This window comes from Babylonia areolata, chromosome 3 (genome assembly GCF_041734735.1).
Source record: "Babylonia areolata isolate BAREFJ2019XMU chromosome 3, ASM4173473v1, whole genome shotgun sequence".
Lineage (NCBI taxonomy): Eukaryota > Metazoa > Mollusca > Gastropoda > Neogastropoda > Buccinidae > Babylonia > Babylonia areolata.
In genome coordinates, this window is record NC_134878.1 from 17,190,523 (window position 1) to 17,208,759 (window position 18,237).

The 18,237-nt window shown below is 41.5% G+C and overlaps 1 protein-coding gene across 6 annotated transcripts in view; it reads left to right on the top strand.

Moving 5' to 3' along the window:
* Positions 1–18,237, top strand: part of LOC143279785 (mediator of RNA polymerase II transcription subunit 23-like) — a 58,608-nt gene that overhangs the window by 24,675 nt on the left and 15,696 nt on the right. For 4 of the 6 annotated variants that reach the window (XM_076583940.1, XM_076583941.1, XM_076583943.1 and 1 more), the window contains 13 exons: positions 867–1,063; positions 1,805–1,881; positions 3,326–3,494; positions 3,911–4,053; positions 6,954–7,128; positions 8,621–8,796; positions 10,784–10,981; positions 11,453–11,591; positions 12,277–12,382; positions 13,313–13,384; positions 14,688–14,795; positions 15,627–15,686; positions 17,833–17,940. In XM_076583940.1, the coding sequence (XP_076440055.1) occupies positions 867–1,063; positions 1,805–1,881; positions 3,326–3,494; positions 3,911–4,053; positions 6,954–7,128; positions 8,621–8,796; positions 10,784–10,981; positions 11,453–11,591; positions 12,277–12,382; positions 13,313–13,384; positions 14,688–14,795; positions 15,627–15,686; positions 17,833–17,940 (1,728 nt within the window). The remainder of the gene's footprint in view (positions 1–866; positions 1,064–1,804; positions 1,882–3,325; positions 3,495–3,910; positions 4,054–6,953; positions 7,129–8,620; positions 8,797–10,783; positions 10,982–11,452; positions 11,592–12,276; positions 12,383–13,312; positions 13,385–14,687; positions 14,796–15,626; positions 15,687–17,832; positions 17,941–18,237) is intronic. The other 2 variants (XM_076583942.1, XM_076583946.1) reach the window with 1 other exon arrangement.

An 18,237-nucleotide genomic window follows, 5' to 3' on the forward strand; every position in this document is an offset into this window, starting at 1 on the left:
TGAATAGGAATTGTGTAATTGAAAATGTAAAGTATTTCATAAGAAAAATCTAGAAATTATAATCAACACCTGGAAAAATTGATCCAGCAGAGATGTTATGATAGAAGAAAAAAGTAGTGTCTGGGTACAATCCACCCCAAAATAGAAAGAAAAATCTGTGGGAAAAAATAATCCAGTTTGGTGCTGTTGAATGTGAATGCTTTCAAAAGGGAGAAACAACAATGAAAGTTGCAAACATTTTTTTGTAGACAAAACTGAAATGTGATATGGCATGGTCTTATTTTTTCAAGAAAATCTTGAATATTGTTTGTATTTTTTTTACACTTGAAAAATGCCATTTGTACCATGTCATATTCTTTTTATGCATATTGGTGATTTTTAGTTTTGTATGGCTTTGATAATTATATATGATTATGTTTTTGTTCAGGTTAGTTTTTAGTCCTTTGGTGAAAAACTGATGTAATTGTCAACGTCAGGGCATGGTCTAGGTTTATGTGTATGAGTAACGACTGATTGATTGATTGATGTGGATACTTATATATAGTGACTATCCTTGATGTGAGCCCAAGCTCTAAGTACATGTCATAGCTTGTGTTATAGCAGAAATGTTTAGATGTATCAACGGTTTTTGTAGCTGTTCATTTGTTCAAGAGCTCTGTTGCTAATGGTTTGAAATAAACATGAATGATTAAATAAAAAGAAAAGAAAAAGAAAGACAGTACATATTTTTTTCTTCTGTTGATTCAACCGGATTGATACTGACAGTTTTTTAGCACTGAATATGGCATCATTTGATGGGCTGGGCTTTAGCAACGACAGAAAAAGAAAACAAAACATGGAGGGGAGGGATGGTTCTGTATGTGTAGATCACAGACTTCCTGCCAGTGCTGAAACTGTATGACCTGCTGTACGACGACAAGGAAGTGATCCCGGTGCCGGACATCACCAAGGCCTCGGCAACCCATGCCCTGGCCTCGACCTGCATCTGGATACACCTCAACAAGAAGGCCGAGAATGACAAGCTTTCCCGACCCATCCCCTACGGTTTGCGGGAACATCAGGAGTGAGTGTCACACACTGTTTTAGGGTCGTTTTGCTTGTTGCATATCGCATGCTGTGTATGCGTGTGTGTTGCGCTTCTGTTGATTGTGATGGTTCATGATCTGGCTTTGCTGACAGGGCTTTTGTGCATGTTTGTGTGTGTGTGTGTGTGTGTGTGTGAGTGTGTGAGTGTGTGTGCGTATGAGTACATGTGTGTTGTGTGCCTGTAATTTTAGCTGAGATACTATGCTTAAATTGATAATGTGAATTTTCGATCAATCTGCGCGCGCGCGCACTCACACACACACACACACTCACACACACACACACACACACACACACACACACACACACAGAGTCCCTCCACCCTCCCATCTCTAATCAACATCTCCTCAGTGTACTTTCTCTCCCCACTCAGAACGTCAAGGATATGTTAATATCCTTTTGACACTGTTTTATTTTTTGATTTTGCACATTATTTTGTAGATACGTTAAGTACCTCCTTACACTATTTTATTTTTGTAGCTTATACAGATTATTTTGTGTATAGGATGTGTCATTTGACACTTTTTTTAAATATATTTTTTACACATTATTTTGTAGACATGTTAACAGCTGTCTAACATTATTTTATTATATTTTGATATTTATATATTATTTTATAGATTCAGTATGATAAATTTCAGTCTTCTTTAGTATTCTTTCATTGTTACACATTTTTTGTGGGTATTTTGGTAACCTTCTAACACTCAAGTCTTTACAGGTTTCTGAAACAGACACTGACAGTCAGGACTACCATCAGCACAAATGACTACAAAATTGCTCTGCTGTGTAATGCATGTAAGTATACACCTGTGTGTGTGTGTGTGGTGTGTGTGTGTGTGTGTGTGTGTGTGTGTGTGAGGGTAAGAGAAGTTAAAAAAAAATTCGTCAAATACCACTTGCCCTGCTGTTTAATTTTTTTTTTAATCCATGAAGGAAAAAGACCAGAAAAAGACCAGAAAAAAAGAAAGTTTAACACTGCAACTCACACTGGAGCAATAATATACCCAGACAGAAATAATCACTCGTTACACTCATTTAGAATGCAATGAGCAAATCCCAAGAGCAACAACACACTCAGACAAATGTTTACAGCCATTGTACATTTCTAGACCACACGGTGCAAGATACATTCAGGCATTTGATGAGCCAGAATAGGAGAAGGTGAGTGAAAGCTATTAGTTAAGGTTGGTGTGAGTGAATACTGTGTGAAAATTTATCGAGAAAGAATTTTTTTTTTTAAATGTAGGAAAAATGAGAAAAGAATGGGGGGAAAAAGAGGAGGATGGAGGTCCCACAAAAAAAGAGAGAGAAAAAAACAGAGAGGGCGTGAGCATGTGTTGCACAAACATATGTGTATATTTGTATGTGAATATAATGTTACTGTTCATGAGCGTTAACAAAACTTTGTCAATTGTGTGTGAATGCATGCATGTGTGTGTGCGTATGTGCATGTGTGCACTTGTGTGTTTGTGTGTATGTGTTGTGAGTGTGTGTGTCTGTGTGTGTTTGTGTGCTACATGAAAACTGAGAAATTCTCTGAAGAGAAGTAGACCAATAACTATAGTCACAGATTAATGGATCAGTGTAGATGTTGCGTACCTGCAGTACTGTTGGGGACTAGGTCTTGGGTTTTATTTCCCAAGGTATGGTTTTGATGATTTTTCCTTGATTCTGTCTGCTGTGACTGAGCACCTTGCTTTGAGTTTGACATGGTGATGCAGCCAGAAGCCGTGTTCAGCTCTGATTTAGTTTGACCCAAACACACTCAAATCTATAAAGTCTAAAAGACCAAGCCATTTGATTGGAAAACTGAGTTGTGGTTGCATGTTCAACACTTCTTGATGGAGCAAAATGTTCATATATATATATATATATATATATATATATGAGAGAGAGAGAGAGACAGATACACACATATAATGTATATATATTTGTATATAATGTTGATATTGAGAAATCCATAAACTTCCCCACAGAGAATTGAAGCCAGAAATTTGTAGACGTTTCTCTATATCTCTTGCTTACCTTTGTGCAAGTGGATGGGAAGTGCTGAGCAGCAGTGGCTTGAAGTTGTTTGCTCATGTCTTACAAATACTGCACTATGAGTATGAGTTACCGTAATTGCCCGTTGTTTAAATATCTCATGTATCTTTCTTCTTTTTTTTTTTCATTTAAAATTTGTCTTGTCTTTGTTTTTGTGCCATTGCCATTGAAGAGTGGTATGCTGTTGTGGTTGCAGATAGTACAGACACGGAGTACTTTGCACGGCCAATGGGGCACCTCCTGGAGAGCATCTATGGCAACCAGAAGAGCACAACCCTGTTGCCTGGCAACATAGTGGCCTCTGCCCCCACCCAGCCTCTGTCCATGAATCTCCTGGACTCTTTGACGGTGCACGCCAAGATGAGGTGTGTGTGCGCGTGGGCGTGTGCGCGTGCGTGTGTGCGTGCGTGTGTGCGTGCGTGCGTGCGTGTGTGTGTGTGTGTGTGTGTGTGTGCGCGTGTGTGTGTGTGCGTGTGTGTGTGTGAGTGTGTGTGTGTGTGTGTGTGTGTGTGTTCACAAATAGGGGAATGTTGTTTGTTGAATAATGTAAATCCTTCATGCTCCAGTTGTGTGGGTTTAAAAAAGATCTTTTTTTCTTTAATAATTTTGAAAATAACAACAGTATTTCTTCCACATAATTTGAAGAGGAAATAAATGAGAAAAAAAAAGAAAAGAAAGAAAAAACCCCTTCTATCATACATACTCAAACATGAAAAAGGAGAAAAGTAGGAGTTAGATGCTTGTTTAACCTGAACGTGGTGTGTTGTGTGTTGTGTGTCAGCCTGATCCACAGCATCGTGACGCGCGTCATCAAGCTGGCCAAGCAGAAGTCCACCACGGCCCTGGCCCCGGCCCTGGTGGAGACCTACAGTCGTCTGCTGGTCTACATGGAGATCGAGTCCCTGGGCATCAAGGGGTTCATCAGTGAGTGACCTACCTGCACTGCTCCTTTGTGCGGCTGAATCTTTGAAGGAATGAATGAATGAACTTTTTTGTATGGGGTTTGTCAAAATTTCCACACTTGCGTGTTCGCAGTGCCAAACTTTATTTATATGGCGTGTGTCAAAATTTCCACACTTGTGTGTTCACAGCACCAAACTTTATATATATGGGGTGTGTCAAAATTTCCACACTTGTGTGTTCGCAGCGCCAAACTTTATATATACGGGGTGTGTCAAAATTTCCACACTTGTGTGTTCGCAGCGCCAAACTTTATATATACGGGGTGTGTCAAAATTTCCACGCTTGTGTGTTTGCAGCGCCAAACTTTATATATACGGGGTGTGTCAAAATTTCCACACTTGCGTGTTCGCAGCGCCAAACTTTATATATACGGGGTGTGTCAAAATTTCCACACTTGTGTGTTTGCAGCGCCAAACTTTATATATACGGGGTGTGTCAAAATTTCCACACTTGTGTGTTTGCAGCGCCAAACTTTATTTATATGGGGTGTGTCAAAATTTCCACACTTGTGTGTTTGCAGCGCCAAACTTTATTTATATGGGGTGTGTCAAAATTTCCACACTTGTGTGTTCACAGCACCAAACTTTATATATATGGGGTGTGTCAAAATTTCCACACTTGCGTGTTCGCAGCGCCAAACTTTATATATACGGGGTGTGTCAAAATTTCCACACGTGTGTTTGCAGCGCCAAACTTTATTTATATGGGGTGTGTCAAAATTTCCACACTCGTGTGTTTGCAGTGCCTCCTTTGCACAGACACACAAAGAACCCACACTCAAAACACACATAGACAAAAAGAAGAAACAATCAATGTGATCTTTTTCCCCACCTCTGTAGGTCAGCTTAGATATGACTGAATATGGGAATTGTAGCCCACAATGAACGCATGTATTCCTTTTTCCTCCTGGTCAACGAATGACTAAGTATATTGTAGTCTATGTTGAATACAGAGGAAATAGTGGAAGTTGTTTTTTTTCCTAACCTTTGTTGTTCAGATCAGCGTAATGACTGAATGTGGGAATTGTAACCCATGATGAATGCATATATTCCCTCCTCCCTCCTGTTCTTTTGGTCAGTGTAGATATGAATGAATGTGGTATTGTAGTCCACAATAAATGCAGAGGGGGAAAAAGGTGATTCCCCCCCCCCCCCCCCCCCATCCCCCCTCTGTGTGTTTTGTACGTCGTCATAGTAATGATTGAATGTGGGATTGTAGCCCACAATGATGGCATGTATTCCCCCCTCCCTCCTGTTGTCTCGGTCAGTTTAGATATGAATGGATGTGGATATTTTAGCCCAAGATGGAACGCAGAGGGGAAAAAAATGTGATTTTTTCCCCCCCACCTGTGCGTGTTTTGTAGGTTAGCATAGACATGACTGAATGTGGGAATTGTAGGCCACAATGAATGCATATGTTCCCCCCTCTTTCCTGTTGTTTTTGTCAACAAAGTTATAAATGAATATGGATATTGTAGCCCATGATGAATGGAGAGGAAAAGGTTTATTCCCCACAACCTCTTTGTTGTTCAGGTCAGACTGTGGGAATTGTAGCCCACAATGAACGCATATATTCCACCCTTCTCTCCTGTTGTTTCGGTCAGCGTAGATATGAATGAATGTGGGTACTGTAGCCCATGATGAACACAGATTAAAAAAAAAAGGGTTTCTTCCCCACCTCTGTGTTTTGTAGGTCAGCATAGGCATGACTGAATGTGGGAATTTTAGCCCACAATGAACGCATATATTCCCCTCTCCCACCTGTTGTTTTGGACATGGTAGATATGAATGAGTATGGATATTGTAACCTACGATGAATGCAGTAGAAAAAAAGTTGATTTATTTCCCCCACCTCTGTGTGTTTTGTAGGTCAGCATAGATATGATTGAATGTGGTATTGTAGCCCACAATGATGGCATGTATTCCCCCCCCTCCCTCCTGTTGTCTCGGTCAGTTTAGATATGAATGGATGTGGATATTGTTGCCCAAGATGGACACAGAGGGGGAAAAAAAGGTGATTTTTCCCCCACCTCAGTGTGTTTTGCAGGCAGCTTATATCATTTTTCATGATAAAATGTGGGAATTGTAGCCCACAATGAACACATACATTACCCCCCCTCCCATCTCACCTGTTGTTTTGGTCAGTGTAGATACAAATGAGTATGGATATTGTAGCCTATGATGAACGTGGAGGAGAAAAAAAGGTGATCTTTTTCCCCACCTCTATTTTGTTCAGGTTAGCATAGATATGATTGAATGTAGGAGTTGTAGCCCACAATGAACACATGTATTCTCCCCTCCTTGATGAATGGAGAGGAAAAAAAGTGATTTTTTTTCCCCATCTGTTGTTCAAATCTTGTTAACGTTGCCTGGTAGGTAAAGGGTGGAGATTTTTTCGATCTCCCAGGTCAACATATGTGCAGACCTGCTTGTGCCTGAACCCCCTTCATGTGTATATGCAGGCAGAAGAACAAGTACGCACGCTAAAGATCCTGTAATTCATGTTGGCGTTCGGTGGGTTATGGAAACAAGAACACACTCAACATGCACCCAGCCGAAAATGGAGTATGGCTGCCTACATGGCAGGTTAAATGAACAAAATGGTCATACACATAGAATGTTAGGTGTCTGTCTAAGTGTGTGTATGTGTGTGTGCGTGAAATCTGATTGAATGACACAGGAAATGAATGATGAGCGTCCAGTGGCAGCCATCAGTCGGCTCTACCCAGATAGGCAGCCTGTTGTGCAAATGACCCCGTGTTTGTAAAGTGCTTAAAGCTTGGTCTCTGACTGAGGATAGGTGCCGTATAAGTATCCATATCATCACCATCACCATCATCATGATCATGATGTGTTGTTCAGGTCAGCTGCTGCCGACAGTGGTGGAGCACCAGGCGCTGGGCATCCTGCACACACTGCTGGAGATGTTCAGCTACCGCCTGCACCACACCCAGATCCACTACCGGGTACAGCTGCTGAGCCACCTCTACACCCTCGCCTCCATCCAGCAGGCCAACCAGAACCAGCTGCACCTTTGGTGGGCAGACACTTGTTTCTTCATTAAACTTATTGTTATTGCTGTTATTATTATCATTATCATTTTTACTACTACTACAACTGCTATGATGCCAGTTGGCCTTTTGGAGCCATCCCCAGTGCCGACTGTCCTAAAACCATCTTGGCGGAGAGAGTGGGGATGTAGCTTGGGCAAGACACTCTTCACTATAATCTAAATTCTAGCCCAGATAGTTGGGGACAGCAGTGACATCTTCTGCTGTTCTGATGGTCATAGTGGAACATGACTGACTATCATACATACATTATTTTTATATTTGTATATTTTATGGACATTTTGGAGTGTGGGGAGGGAGGGGGGGGGGGGGGGGGAAGGGTTGTGTATGTTGTGTTGTTGTGGAGGGGTTTTGGAGGAGTTTTTAATTACAAGAAAAGAATAGAAATATTGATTTTGAGTGAGTTTTTTTTTAAATTCATTTTTAAGGTTTGCAGTGTTGTTGTTTTTTTTCTTTTTTCTCCTTCACTTTTTTGTTGTCTTGGTGTGCATTTTTGTTTTCAGGATAGGGTAGAGTGGAGGTGGAGAATAAGAGGAGACTGAGAGAAGAAGCTATCTGTATGGAGAAAGTGGAAGTGAGGGAATGATTGTGAGAGTGGGAGGGGGAGTTGGGGATGAAGGGGTGAGGAGGATAGCACTCTTCCTTGTGCCTGAAAGAGGGATGGGAAATGGTGGTGGGACTAGGGGTGGTGGGATTCTTGGAGAGAATGCCTCTGGATGGAGTTGGAAGCAGGGGGAGTGGTTGCTTGGGTGTTAAGATTAGAGAGAGCAAGAGAGAGATGCTTGCGATCTGTGTGTGCGTGTGTGTTGAGTGCGTGTATTTTTATATATGTACGTGGAAGTTGGAGGGTCCTGACCTGATGTAGGATAATATAATGAATATGATTGTTTTTGTGTGGAAAGCAGTCGCAAGTGGTAAAATCCTGACTGAAAGGACGCTGAATCAGCATGGAAAGCAGTGGTCAAAGGTAAAATCCTGACTGAAATTAAGGACACTGACTTTTCCTATAAGGAAAGCAGTTCCCAGTGTACCACTGTATGTTTCTTTTCAGCAAGGAAAACTGTGGCCAGTCATACAATCCTGACTGAGAGGACAATGAATGTTTCTTTTCAGCAAAAAAACTGTGGCCAGTCATACAATCCTGACTGAAAGGATGTATCAGAATGGAAAGCAGTAAATGGTAGTAAAATCCTGACTGAAACTGAAATAACACTGAATATTTCAGCATGGAAAGCAGTGGACAGTGGTAAAATCCTGACTGAAATAACACTGACTGTTTCAGCATGGAAAGCAGTTGCCAGAGGTAAATCCCTGACTGAACTGACACTGACTGTTTCAGCATGGAAAGCAGTTGCCAGAGGTAAAATTCTGACTGAAACTAAGGACACTGACTGTTTTAGCATGGAGAGCAGTTGCCAGAGGTAAATCCCTAACTGAGATGATACTGACATGTTTCAGCGTGGAGAGCACAGCTCTGCGCCTGATCACCAGCCTGGGCAGCGGCGAGGTTCAGCCTCAGCTTTCGCGCATAGTCTCTGAGTCCAAGGGCTCCCCACAGAACATTCTGGCAGGCGAGTCGGAGGAGCTGAACAGGGCGCTGGTGCTCACCCTGGCCCGGGCCATGGAAATCACAGGTACAGCGTGGGGTCACACCACTTCTTGTGGAGAACAGAATGTTATGAAAAAAAAAAAAACTGATATAAATTACACGTACATCATTGGGTCAGACCATTTCTTGTGGAGAAGAGAATGTTCTGGAACCCCCCAAAAAACAAACAAAAAACATGAAAATTACAGGTACAGCATTGGGTCAGACCACTTCTTGTGGAGAAGAGAATATTTTGGAACCCCCGCCAGAAAGTACAGGTACATCATTGGTCACACCACTTTTGGAGAAGAGAATATTCTGAAAAAAAACTTGGAAATTAAGGTACATCATTGGGCCACACCACATCTTGTGGAGAACAGAATGTTATGAAAAAAACAACAACAAAAACATGGAAATTACAGATACAGCAGAGATGAGAAAGTTCTGAACAAAAAAAAAAGTGTAGAATTTAAAAAAAAAAAAAAGATTTTTTAAAGAGAACATTATGAAATGATAGCACAGTGCAATCAAGCATGCTTGAAGCAGGGGTGTGGGTAGAGTTAAACTAATCAAAGAGCAAGAGGCGATTGCTATGGCTGACATGACTAAGTTTTGTTTTCTGTTGACTCAGATTTCTGGGCCAAGGGGATAGAGAGGGGCAGGAAACAATGTGATTCATGCAAAAAAAAAGATATGTCTGTCTATCTATCTATCCATCTATAAACTTTGACTTAAGATTGGTTTTTTTTTCAAAATTGGAATTTCATTAACGTAACTGACATATGAAGACATATCAAGAAGATTCTTGTCCAAATTGACATGAAGGTACCAAAAAATATGGCTGCACTTATTAATATTTAGGCAGCCATACTCCGTTTTTGGGGGTGTGCATGTTGGGTATGTTCTTGGTTTCCATAACCCACCAAACACTGACATGGATTACAGGATCTTTTACGTGCATATTTGATATTCTGCTTGCGTATACACAAGAAGGGGGTTCAGGCACAAGCAGGTTTGCACATTTGTTGACATGGGAGATCGGAAAAATCTCCACCCTTTACCCACCAGGCGCTGTTACTGTGATTTGAACCCGGGACCCTCAGATTGAAAGTACAACACTCGGCTATTGCGCCCGCCAGGGCCCTGATCAAGGCCTTTCTGTTTTACAACTGTTTCAGATGAAAAAATGGGATTGGGGCCGTATAAATTTCTGAGTTTTTGGAGTGGCACCTAATTTGCACATTGACATTATAAGCTAACAGTATCTTCACTGACCTTTCCACTCTCCACTGCAACCAATAAATACAGAGTGTGTAGCTCTGCTCACGAACTGAAGAGTGAATTTCGATGTGACTGTTTCATGTGAACAGTGCGTGTCAACAATGGCATCTGACCCAGTTTCTTCCCAGTCACAAGGCAGACACCTACTCAGATAAGGAGCCAGATTGGGGCTGTATAGCGTTCTGAATTCTGTTTCAAACTCATTATGCATTCCTAGATTCATTTACAAGTCATCAGTGTGAGTAGATTTCAAACAAAAAAAATATGGATACTTTGTATCATCTCACTGGAAGATAGCAGAAGAAGGGAGGAAGTTTTATATTTTGTCCACAAATGACTCGTGTTACTGATCAGTTTTGAAAATTTCACTTAAAAACTTATAACATTTGGGTTTTTTTTGGTGATTTAAAAATTTTTTTAGTAACCCATATGAATTTATGAAATTGGTGGAGAAAGTCAGGGGGGCAAACTGGCAGTACTGAGTGAGAAAAGAAAAGAAAGATAGGCTTTGGTAACAGATTCACAGCAGAAAACAGCAACAACAACAACAAAACAACCTCACTCTCTTACTCTCACTCACTCACTCACTCACTCATTCTCACTGTCTCACTCACTCTCACTCCCTCATTCATTCTCTCTTTCCTACTCCTGCTCTCTCTCTCTCTTTTTCTCTGTATCTCCCCACTCCTCAGCCCCTCCATCCCCCCAAATATCATGATACGATACAAACCTTGTATGGTTGTCGCTGTCAGGCCAGGACAGCTTCCCTATGGCGTGGTGCAAGGACATCCTGACGTCCATCCATGAGCACACGCCCATGGCCTGGTCGTCGGGCACCATGCAGTACTTCCCAGCCAGCCTGGCAGAGTTCTTCAGGGAGAAGGCTCCTCCGGTGGAGAACAAGGCACAGCTGAAGAATGCCGTGGACACCGAGTACACCAAGTGGAGGAGTGAGTTTGTGTGGGGGTGGTGTCGGTGGAGAGGGGGGTGGGGTGGGGAATACGCACAGAAATGTTCTGAAAATGAAACTAGTCCAACCAAGAAAAAAAAGAAGTAGGATTAGTTGCAAAAGATCACTTTAATGGTGAATCTGATTTTTCCTTGGTGGTTGGTTTTGTATGTCTGTGGTCTGGTGTGAGTGAGGGTGATGGGCAGAGTGCATGTGTGAACATGGATGCATGTTTAGTGTGTGTGTGTGTGCGTGTGCGCACACTTGTAAGAAAACTGAATTGAATGAGTTTTCTTTTATGAGGGTAACACTAATAGAATAAACAAACATATATTGACTTTTCCCCCAAATAGTTCTAAAGATAGATACTGAGGAAGAGACTCAGAGAGTGGGGAAGGATAGGGGGAAGTAGCATGTATTTGAAATGTCACTGGGCTCCATGTCATTCTGGTATTGAACCGAGAAATATCAGAGGTTCGTGCCCGTTTAGGTATGGCGATTGACAACGACATCATTGCCCACTTCACCATGCAAGGCACACCTCCGCTCTTCCTGTGCATCATCTGCAAGTACATCCTGGATGAGAACCGTGTCCCCGCTGTGGCTTACAAGTGAGTTGGTGCTCTTTTGTCCATGCTTTCTTTATTGCATTGCATTGCATTGCATCACATTACTCTCTGTCACAACTTATTTTAATTACACATACTTAACCGTGACCCAACTAGTGCAGACTCCGGCAGGGGTACTTATATTCTCTCTGATTGAAATCCTGGCTGCTCTCCTCAGTGAGCGTCAGCACCTACATTTTTTTCTGCCAGCTGTTGTATGTATGTGTTTTTCTGTCTTACCTGGAAGGGCACTGATGGTGGTGGATACAGGCTTCGAAGTGTATTTAAAAACTGAAATCCAGAATGATACCTACATATATATATATTTTTTTTTCTGCTTGCAAGTGTATTTATTTTCCTGTCACCCCTGGAAGGTCAATGGTGGTGGTGGATACAGGCTTGCAAGCATGTTTCAAAACTGATGTTCGGAATGATATTTGTTGTCAACAAGCTTATATCAGTGATTTGAGCAATAATAATTGGTGGTGAGTTTTTGTAACTGTTTGATTCTGCTAATGTGATATTTCTTCTTTTAATTATTGTTTGTAGATATGTAATTTTTTGATGGGTTAAATAGTAATGATGTTGGTGCCTAGTGCCTATTCACTATTTTGATTAATAAATCAATTGAATAACGAAATATGCTTCTATTGTCAAATTTTATAGCATGATGTTTATGTCATTGCAGGGTGTTGGATCGTCTGGGACCTCGAGCTTTGTCGGCCCACCTGCGTCGTTTCTGTGACTATTTGACCTTTGAACTTGCCAACAGCACTTCCAACCTTTTTGGAAGGGTATGTCTTAATTTTTGCTTGTCCTTTCCTCTTGAAAAAAAGAGGGATTATTTGCAGTGTGTAACAGTTTGTTTATTTCCCCCCATCTGACCTCTCCAGCTTGCCAGATGTAAGTGCTGTATCTGGGTCTGAAGACTGCATTTTGACTGCCAGTCAGTTCCACCTCACACACACTTTAAGCTCCACAACAAATTTGATATTTGACAATACACTTGATCACATTTAATATGATCAGACTGGGCAAAACTGATATGTGTACTGCTTGAAACTGCATTTGGACACTTATGTGATTCAGTGTTTGAGTCAATATATTGCTGGCTTTCATTGTCTTACCAAACTAAAGCTAAATCTTGTGATGACAAATCTGAACTGGATGTGACCGTCCTCAGGGATGAAAAGAGCTGAAGGAGAGCAGCATCATAGAGTCAGGGGTTTTGTAATTCATGGAAAAAACAGATTTATGAACTGAGTGCCTGCATGAAAAACAGGAAAGAGAGGAAAAGAGAGAGAGGGTGAGTGGGTGGATGGATGGATGGATGGGAGTAAGTGAGTAAATGAGTGTGTGTGTGTGTGTGTGTGTGTGTGTGTCCTTTGACTGTAAATCATTTTCTGAGGATGAGTGGGTGGATGGATGGATTGGAGTGTGTGTGTGTGTTCACTGTAAAACATTTTCTTTGCTTTGTGAGGATTGTGAAGGTGGGAAATGCAAAGGATGAAGAAGAAAATGGATGGCAAAAGCACAGTGGAAGTGGTATTAATTTTGGGGTGGTATCTGATGTCTTCTCATTGTAACTGATTTTAAAGTGTGCTCGATTTGTGCGTAGTTTTGCGGCTGTAGTTTGTCAAGTGTTTGTAACTGGTTTTTAAGTGTGCTTGATTTGTGCATAATTTTGCGACTGTAGTTTGTCAAGTGTTGTTTTTTTCCTTCAGTATTTTGAGGCGCTGAGCGACATGATGTGGAAGTACAACATTCTGGCCATCGATCGCTTCTTCCTGTGCCTGGTGAGTGGTTATGTGCCACAGCAGGGAGCTGCTGCTTTGATTCTGCATGGTTTTTCTTACCCTGCAGTGTGTTTTGAATGTGGACTTTATGAACAGAATGTAAGTAAGGTCAGAAGTTCTCCTCTGCTATTGGTAATCATGTAATCCAGTAGTACCTGTCACACGTGTGGAGTGAAATAAACCCAACAGGAAAATCTTACCTGAAGTGGGATGGGTTTTGTCATATTTGACTTGCCCTAGGCACACCGCATCATGAAGGAATCAGAAATAGAATAAATTTATTATCTCAATAGGTAAGTGTGGCGAAGTCTGTGATATATACAAAGCACAAGCAAAACGGTAAAATTTCGTAAACAACATATATATCAAAATCACACCCAACAGATTCATAGCAAAGCAAATCTGATAAAAGTATCCCCTGTCCACTGTTTAAAACAAACACCCCATCCCTCCCCCGCCACCACCTCAAGTGCATGGGCATACCCACCTGTATGCATGTATCTATGCACCTTTTTGTATACACTCATCCACAACATATCGAACAAATATGGAGTTGAAGTCAATGTAAAATAACACCTAACTGTAAAACACACAGCCAGATTTGAAACAAACAAGGCATTGGAGCGTCAATAACAGGCATGGAATCATCAATTAAAGTCATAAAACATCTGTAAAATTAGCATCTTTACAGTAAAAGGAAACGTCTCAACTCAAATTAAAAAAATCCAAAACAAAACCTCTTCTTTCTCTGGACCATTCACACCTTTAAAAACTCTGCAAACAATACTTATGGAACTGCACTATTTATGCTACATGGATTTTATATCTCCTATCCAAGATTGGGCTGGCAAGAGGTTTAGTTTTGATACCTGTAAGTGGGTTGGTTTCATTCAGAATGGAAACTTGGCAAGACATCTTTGGCAGAACAGTTTGAGATATGTATGTTGAATAAAGGTGAAAATATTCTACCAAAATCATTCAACATTGCTGTTGTCTGCATTTATGTGCTTTGGTATGTGTTGCTGGTCAGGCATCTGTCTAGCATATGGATTTGTCTGAACGCAGTGCCTTCTTGAGAAACTGAAAAAAAAAGGAAAAAAAAGGAAAAAGCTTGGTCTTTGTAGAAACCCTATGTGCTGATCAGGCCTGTGGAGCCTTCCCTAGGTTTGTGTAAAACATTAACATAGATTAGATAATTAAATTGATAATTAATGAATTCAAATGGAAAATAAAAATGATAAAATTAAAAAAGAACCAAAAACTGGATGCAGTGTTGATTGAAGGTGGTTTGTGTTTTGTGCAGGTGTTGAGAAACCTGGAGGACACGGAGGGCCAGGTGCGCTTCATCATCATTCAGTACCTCATCACACGCAGCGAGTTCAAGAACAGAGTGGTGGACTTTGTCAGAGAGGTCAGGAGTGTGTGTGTGTGTGTGTGTGCTTGTGAGTGTTTGTGTGTGTGTGTGTGTGTGTGTGTGTGTGTGTGTGTGTACCTGTGGTTGTGTGTGTCTGTTGTGTATGTGTGAGTGTTTGTGTGTGTGTGTGTCTGTTGTGTATGTGTGAGTGTGTGTGTGTGTGTGTGTGTGTGTGTGCGTGTGTGCGTGCGTGTGTGTGTCCCTGTGGTTGTGTGTCTGTTGTGTATGTGTGTGTGTGTGTGCGTGCGTGCGTGTGTGTGTGTGTGTGTGTGTGTGTGTGTCCCTGTGGTTGTGTGTCTGTTGTGTATGTGTGTGTGTGTGTGCGTGCGTGCGTGTGTGTGTGTGTGTGTGTGTCCCTGTGGTTGTGTGTCTGTTGTGTATGTGTGAGTGTGTGTGTGTGTGTGTGTGCGCTTGTGAGTGTTTGTGTGTGTGTGTGTGTGTCCCTGTGGTTGTGTGGGTCTGTTGTGTATGTGTGAGTGTTTGTGCAAGTTCCTGATTGTGTGTTGGTTGGTGTTTTATATTGATGAAATATTTAAAATCTTGGTTTGATAACTTTGACATGTTTCAGCTGCTAGTGTGCGTTGCATAAACATTGCAGATTACTATTGCTTTTTGCTCTGAAGTGTGGTGAAAGGAGTGTAAGGATACCAGGGTAACTGTGCTGTATCTGTGTGTCTTGTTTTCACATAATTGTTAAAGATAATGATGTTTATTTTAAAATCACATGTGTGCATACACACACACACACACACACACACACACACAGTAGTGCTAATAAAAAGACAACTCAACACACGTTTGACGCAGTTAATGTTGATTATTTTCCAGAATTCTCCAGAACACTGGCGACAGAACAACTGGCATGAGAAACACATGGCTTTCCACAGGGTGAGAAGGAAGGGGGTGTCAGAATGATCCGCAGGTTTTTTGAGAGATTCCGACAGGGGCGGGAGTGGGGGAAAATTGCATGTTTTATCATGATCATGGTATGGTAATATCAAAGTGCTGAACAGTGTGACCTGCCGCTCTGGCTGGCTGTTGTATTATCATTATTTTGTGTGTGTGTGTGTGTGTGTGTGTCGGTGTTTGTATGTGTGCTTTTATTATGTTTGTGGTAATAGAACACAACCAAACAGTAAGTTTAATGACAACAAAGGAATCCATCAAGTCACTGGATGGTATTTGTATTTGTATTTCTTTTTGTAACAACAGATTACTCTGTGTGAAATTCGGGCTGCTCTCCCCAGGGAGAGCACGTCGCTACACTACAGCGCCACCCATTTTTTTGTATTTTTTCCTGCGTGCAGTTTTATTTGTTTTTCCTATCGAAGTGGATTTTTCTACAGAATTTTGCCAGGGACAATCCTTTTGTTGCCGTGGGTTCTTTTACGTGCGCTAAGTGCATGCTGCACACGGGACCTCAGTTTATCGTCTCATCCGAATGACTAGTGTCCAGACCACCACTCAAGGTCTAGTGGAGGGGGAGAAAATATCGGCGGCTGAGCCGTGATTCGAACCTGCGCGCTCAGATTCTCTCGTTTCCTAGGCGGACGCGTTACCTCTAGGCCATCACTCCACTACGTGGTTGAGATGTCTGCGTATGTTATACACATAGGAGAGGAGGTGATGGGAATGCTGTTAAAGAAATCTCACTGGTTTTTGTGAGTATTACGTAAAAGTTTTTTTGTTTTTTTTCTGTTATATTCTACTCAGTGTGATGTGCCTTGAGTATTATTGTATTTTAACTCATTCTATTCCAGGTACTAGTTAAATCATACCATTATTACTACCCCTGTGGACCAGGTATGAGTAGTCTCGTACCAACACACTGTTCTAATTTCATTTGTTCTTGCTTGGTACAGTTTACTTTCTAAACTGAACTGTTAACGGATTCCAGAAGCATGAAAACAAAGCTTCATTTGACTGGGTAAACAGACGGGCGCAATAGCCGAGTGGTTAAAGCGTTGGACTGTCAATCTGAGGGTCCCGGGTTCGAATCACGGTGATGGCGCCTGGTGGGTGAAGGGTGGAGATTTTTACGATCTCCCAGGTCAACATATGTGCAGACCTGCTAGTGCCTGAATCCCCTTCGTGTGTATATGCAAGCAGAAGATCAAATATGCACGTTAAAGATCCTGTAATCCATGTCAGCTTTTGGTGGGTTATGGAAACAAGAACATACCCAGCATGCACACCCCCGAAAACGGAGTATGGCTGCCTACATGGTGGGGTAAAAACGGTCATGCACGTAAAAGCCCACTCGTGTACATACGAGTGAATGTAGGAGTTGCAGCCCACGAACGCAGAAGAAGAAGAAGAAGAATACTGGGTAAATCAACGATTTTCGCCGTTGTAGTGGACCAAACTGTTTTTTCTGAAGTGGTCTCATGTAGTGCTGGTCCAGGGGAGTTGCAGCAGGCAGGTAGCTGTGGGGTAGAATGAGTTAATGAAAGGTGCAATAGAAATAAACATCATTTTTATTATTTTTGACTCACTTGTGTAAACAAAGTGAGTCTATGTTTTAACCCGGTGTTCGGTTGTCTGTGTGTGTGTGTGTGTATGTGTGTGTGTGTGTGTCTGTGGTAAACTTTAACATTGACATTTTCTCTACAAATACTTTGTCAGTTGACACCAAATTTGGCATAAAAATATGAAAAATTCAGTTCTTTCCAGTCATTTTGTTTAAAACAATATTACACCTCTGGGATGGGCGCAAAAAAATTAAAAAAAGAAGCCTAATTATATGCAAACTGCATTTACTGTTATATTTATATTTTTTGTATTCTCTAAACTTGGCACTTTGACCTCTTATTCTGACACAACAACAAGAGGAGTCATTATTATCATTTTTTGTTCAAACAGGAACTTCTTTTGCTAAGCATGGAATTTTTAATTTGCAAACGTTTTGGTGCAGATAGTAAAAAAGGGAAATTACTCTGTAATTAATGCTAGGGGACTTAATTTGCCACAAGTGAGTCTTGAAGGCCTTGCCTCTCTTGTTATCATTATTTATGAAGTGTGTGCTGTATCGCAGGCCTATCCTGAGAAGTTCTACTACGAGGGGATCCAGGACCTGAACATGCCGATCCAGCACCAGTACCTGCCTGTCTACTTTGGCAACGTGTGTCTGCGCTTCATTCCTGTAAGTCCTGGTCACTGGTTTGGGTGTTTGGGAAGATGGATGGGCAGTGTGTGTGTGTGTGTGTGTGTATGTGTGTGTGTGTGTGTGTCAGTGTGTGTGTACGTGTGTGTGTGTGTGTGTGTATGTGTGTGTATATGTGCGTGGGTATGTTTTGATATGTTTGGAGGGACAGTCAGTAAAGAAAAGAGAGTTGCCGCTCCCCCACCAACTTCTACCCCCTCCCTCACCCCTCCCCTAAAAAAAAAAAGAACTAAAGAGATTTGGGATGAGAGGTAGGGAAAGAGCAAACAAAAAATG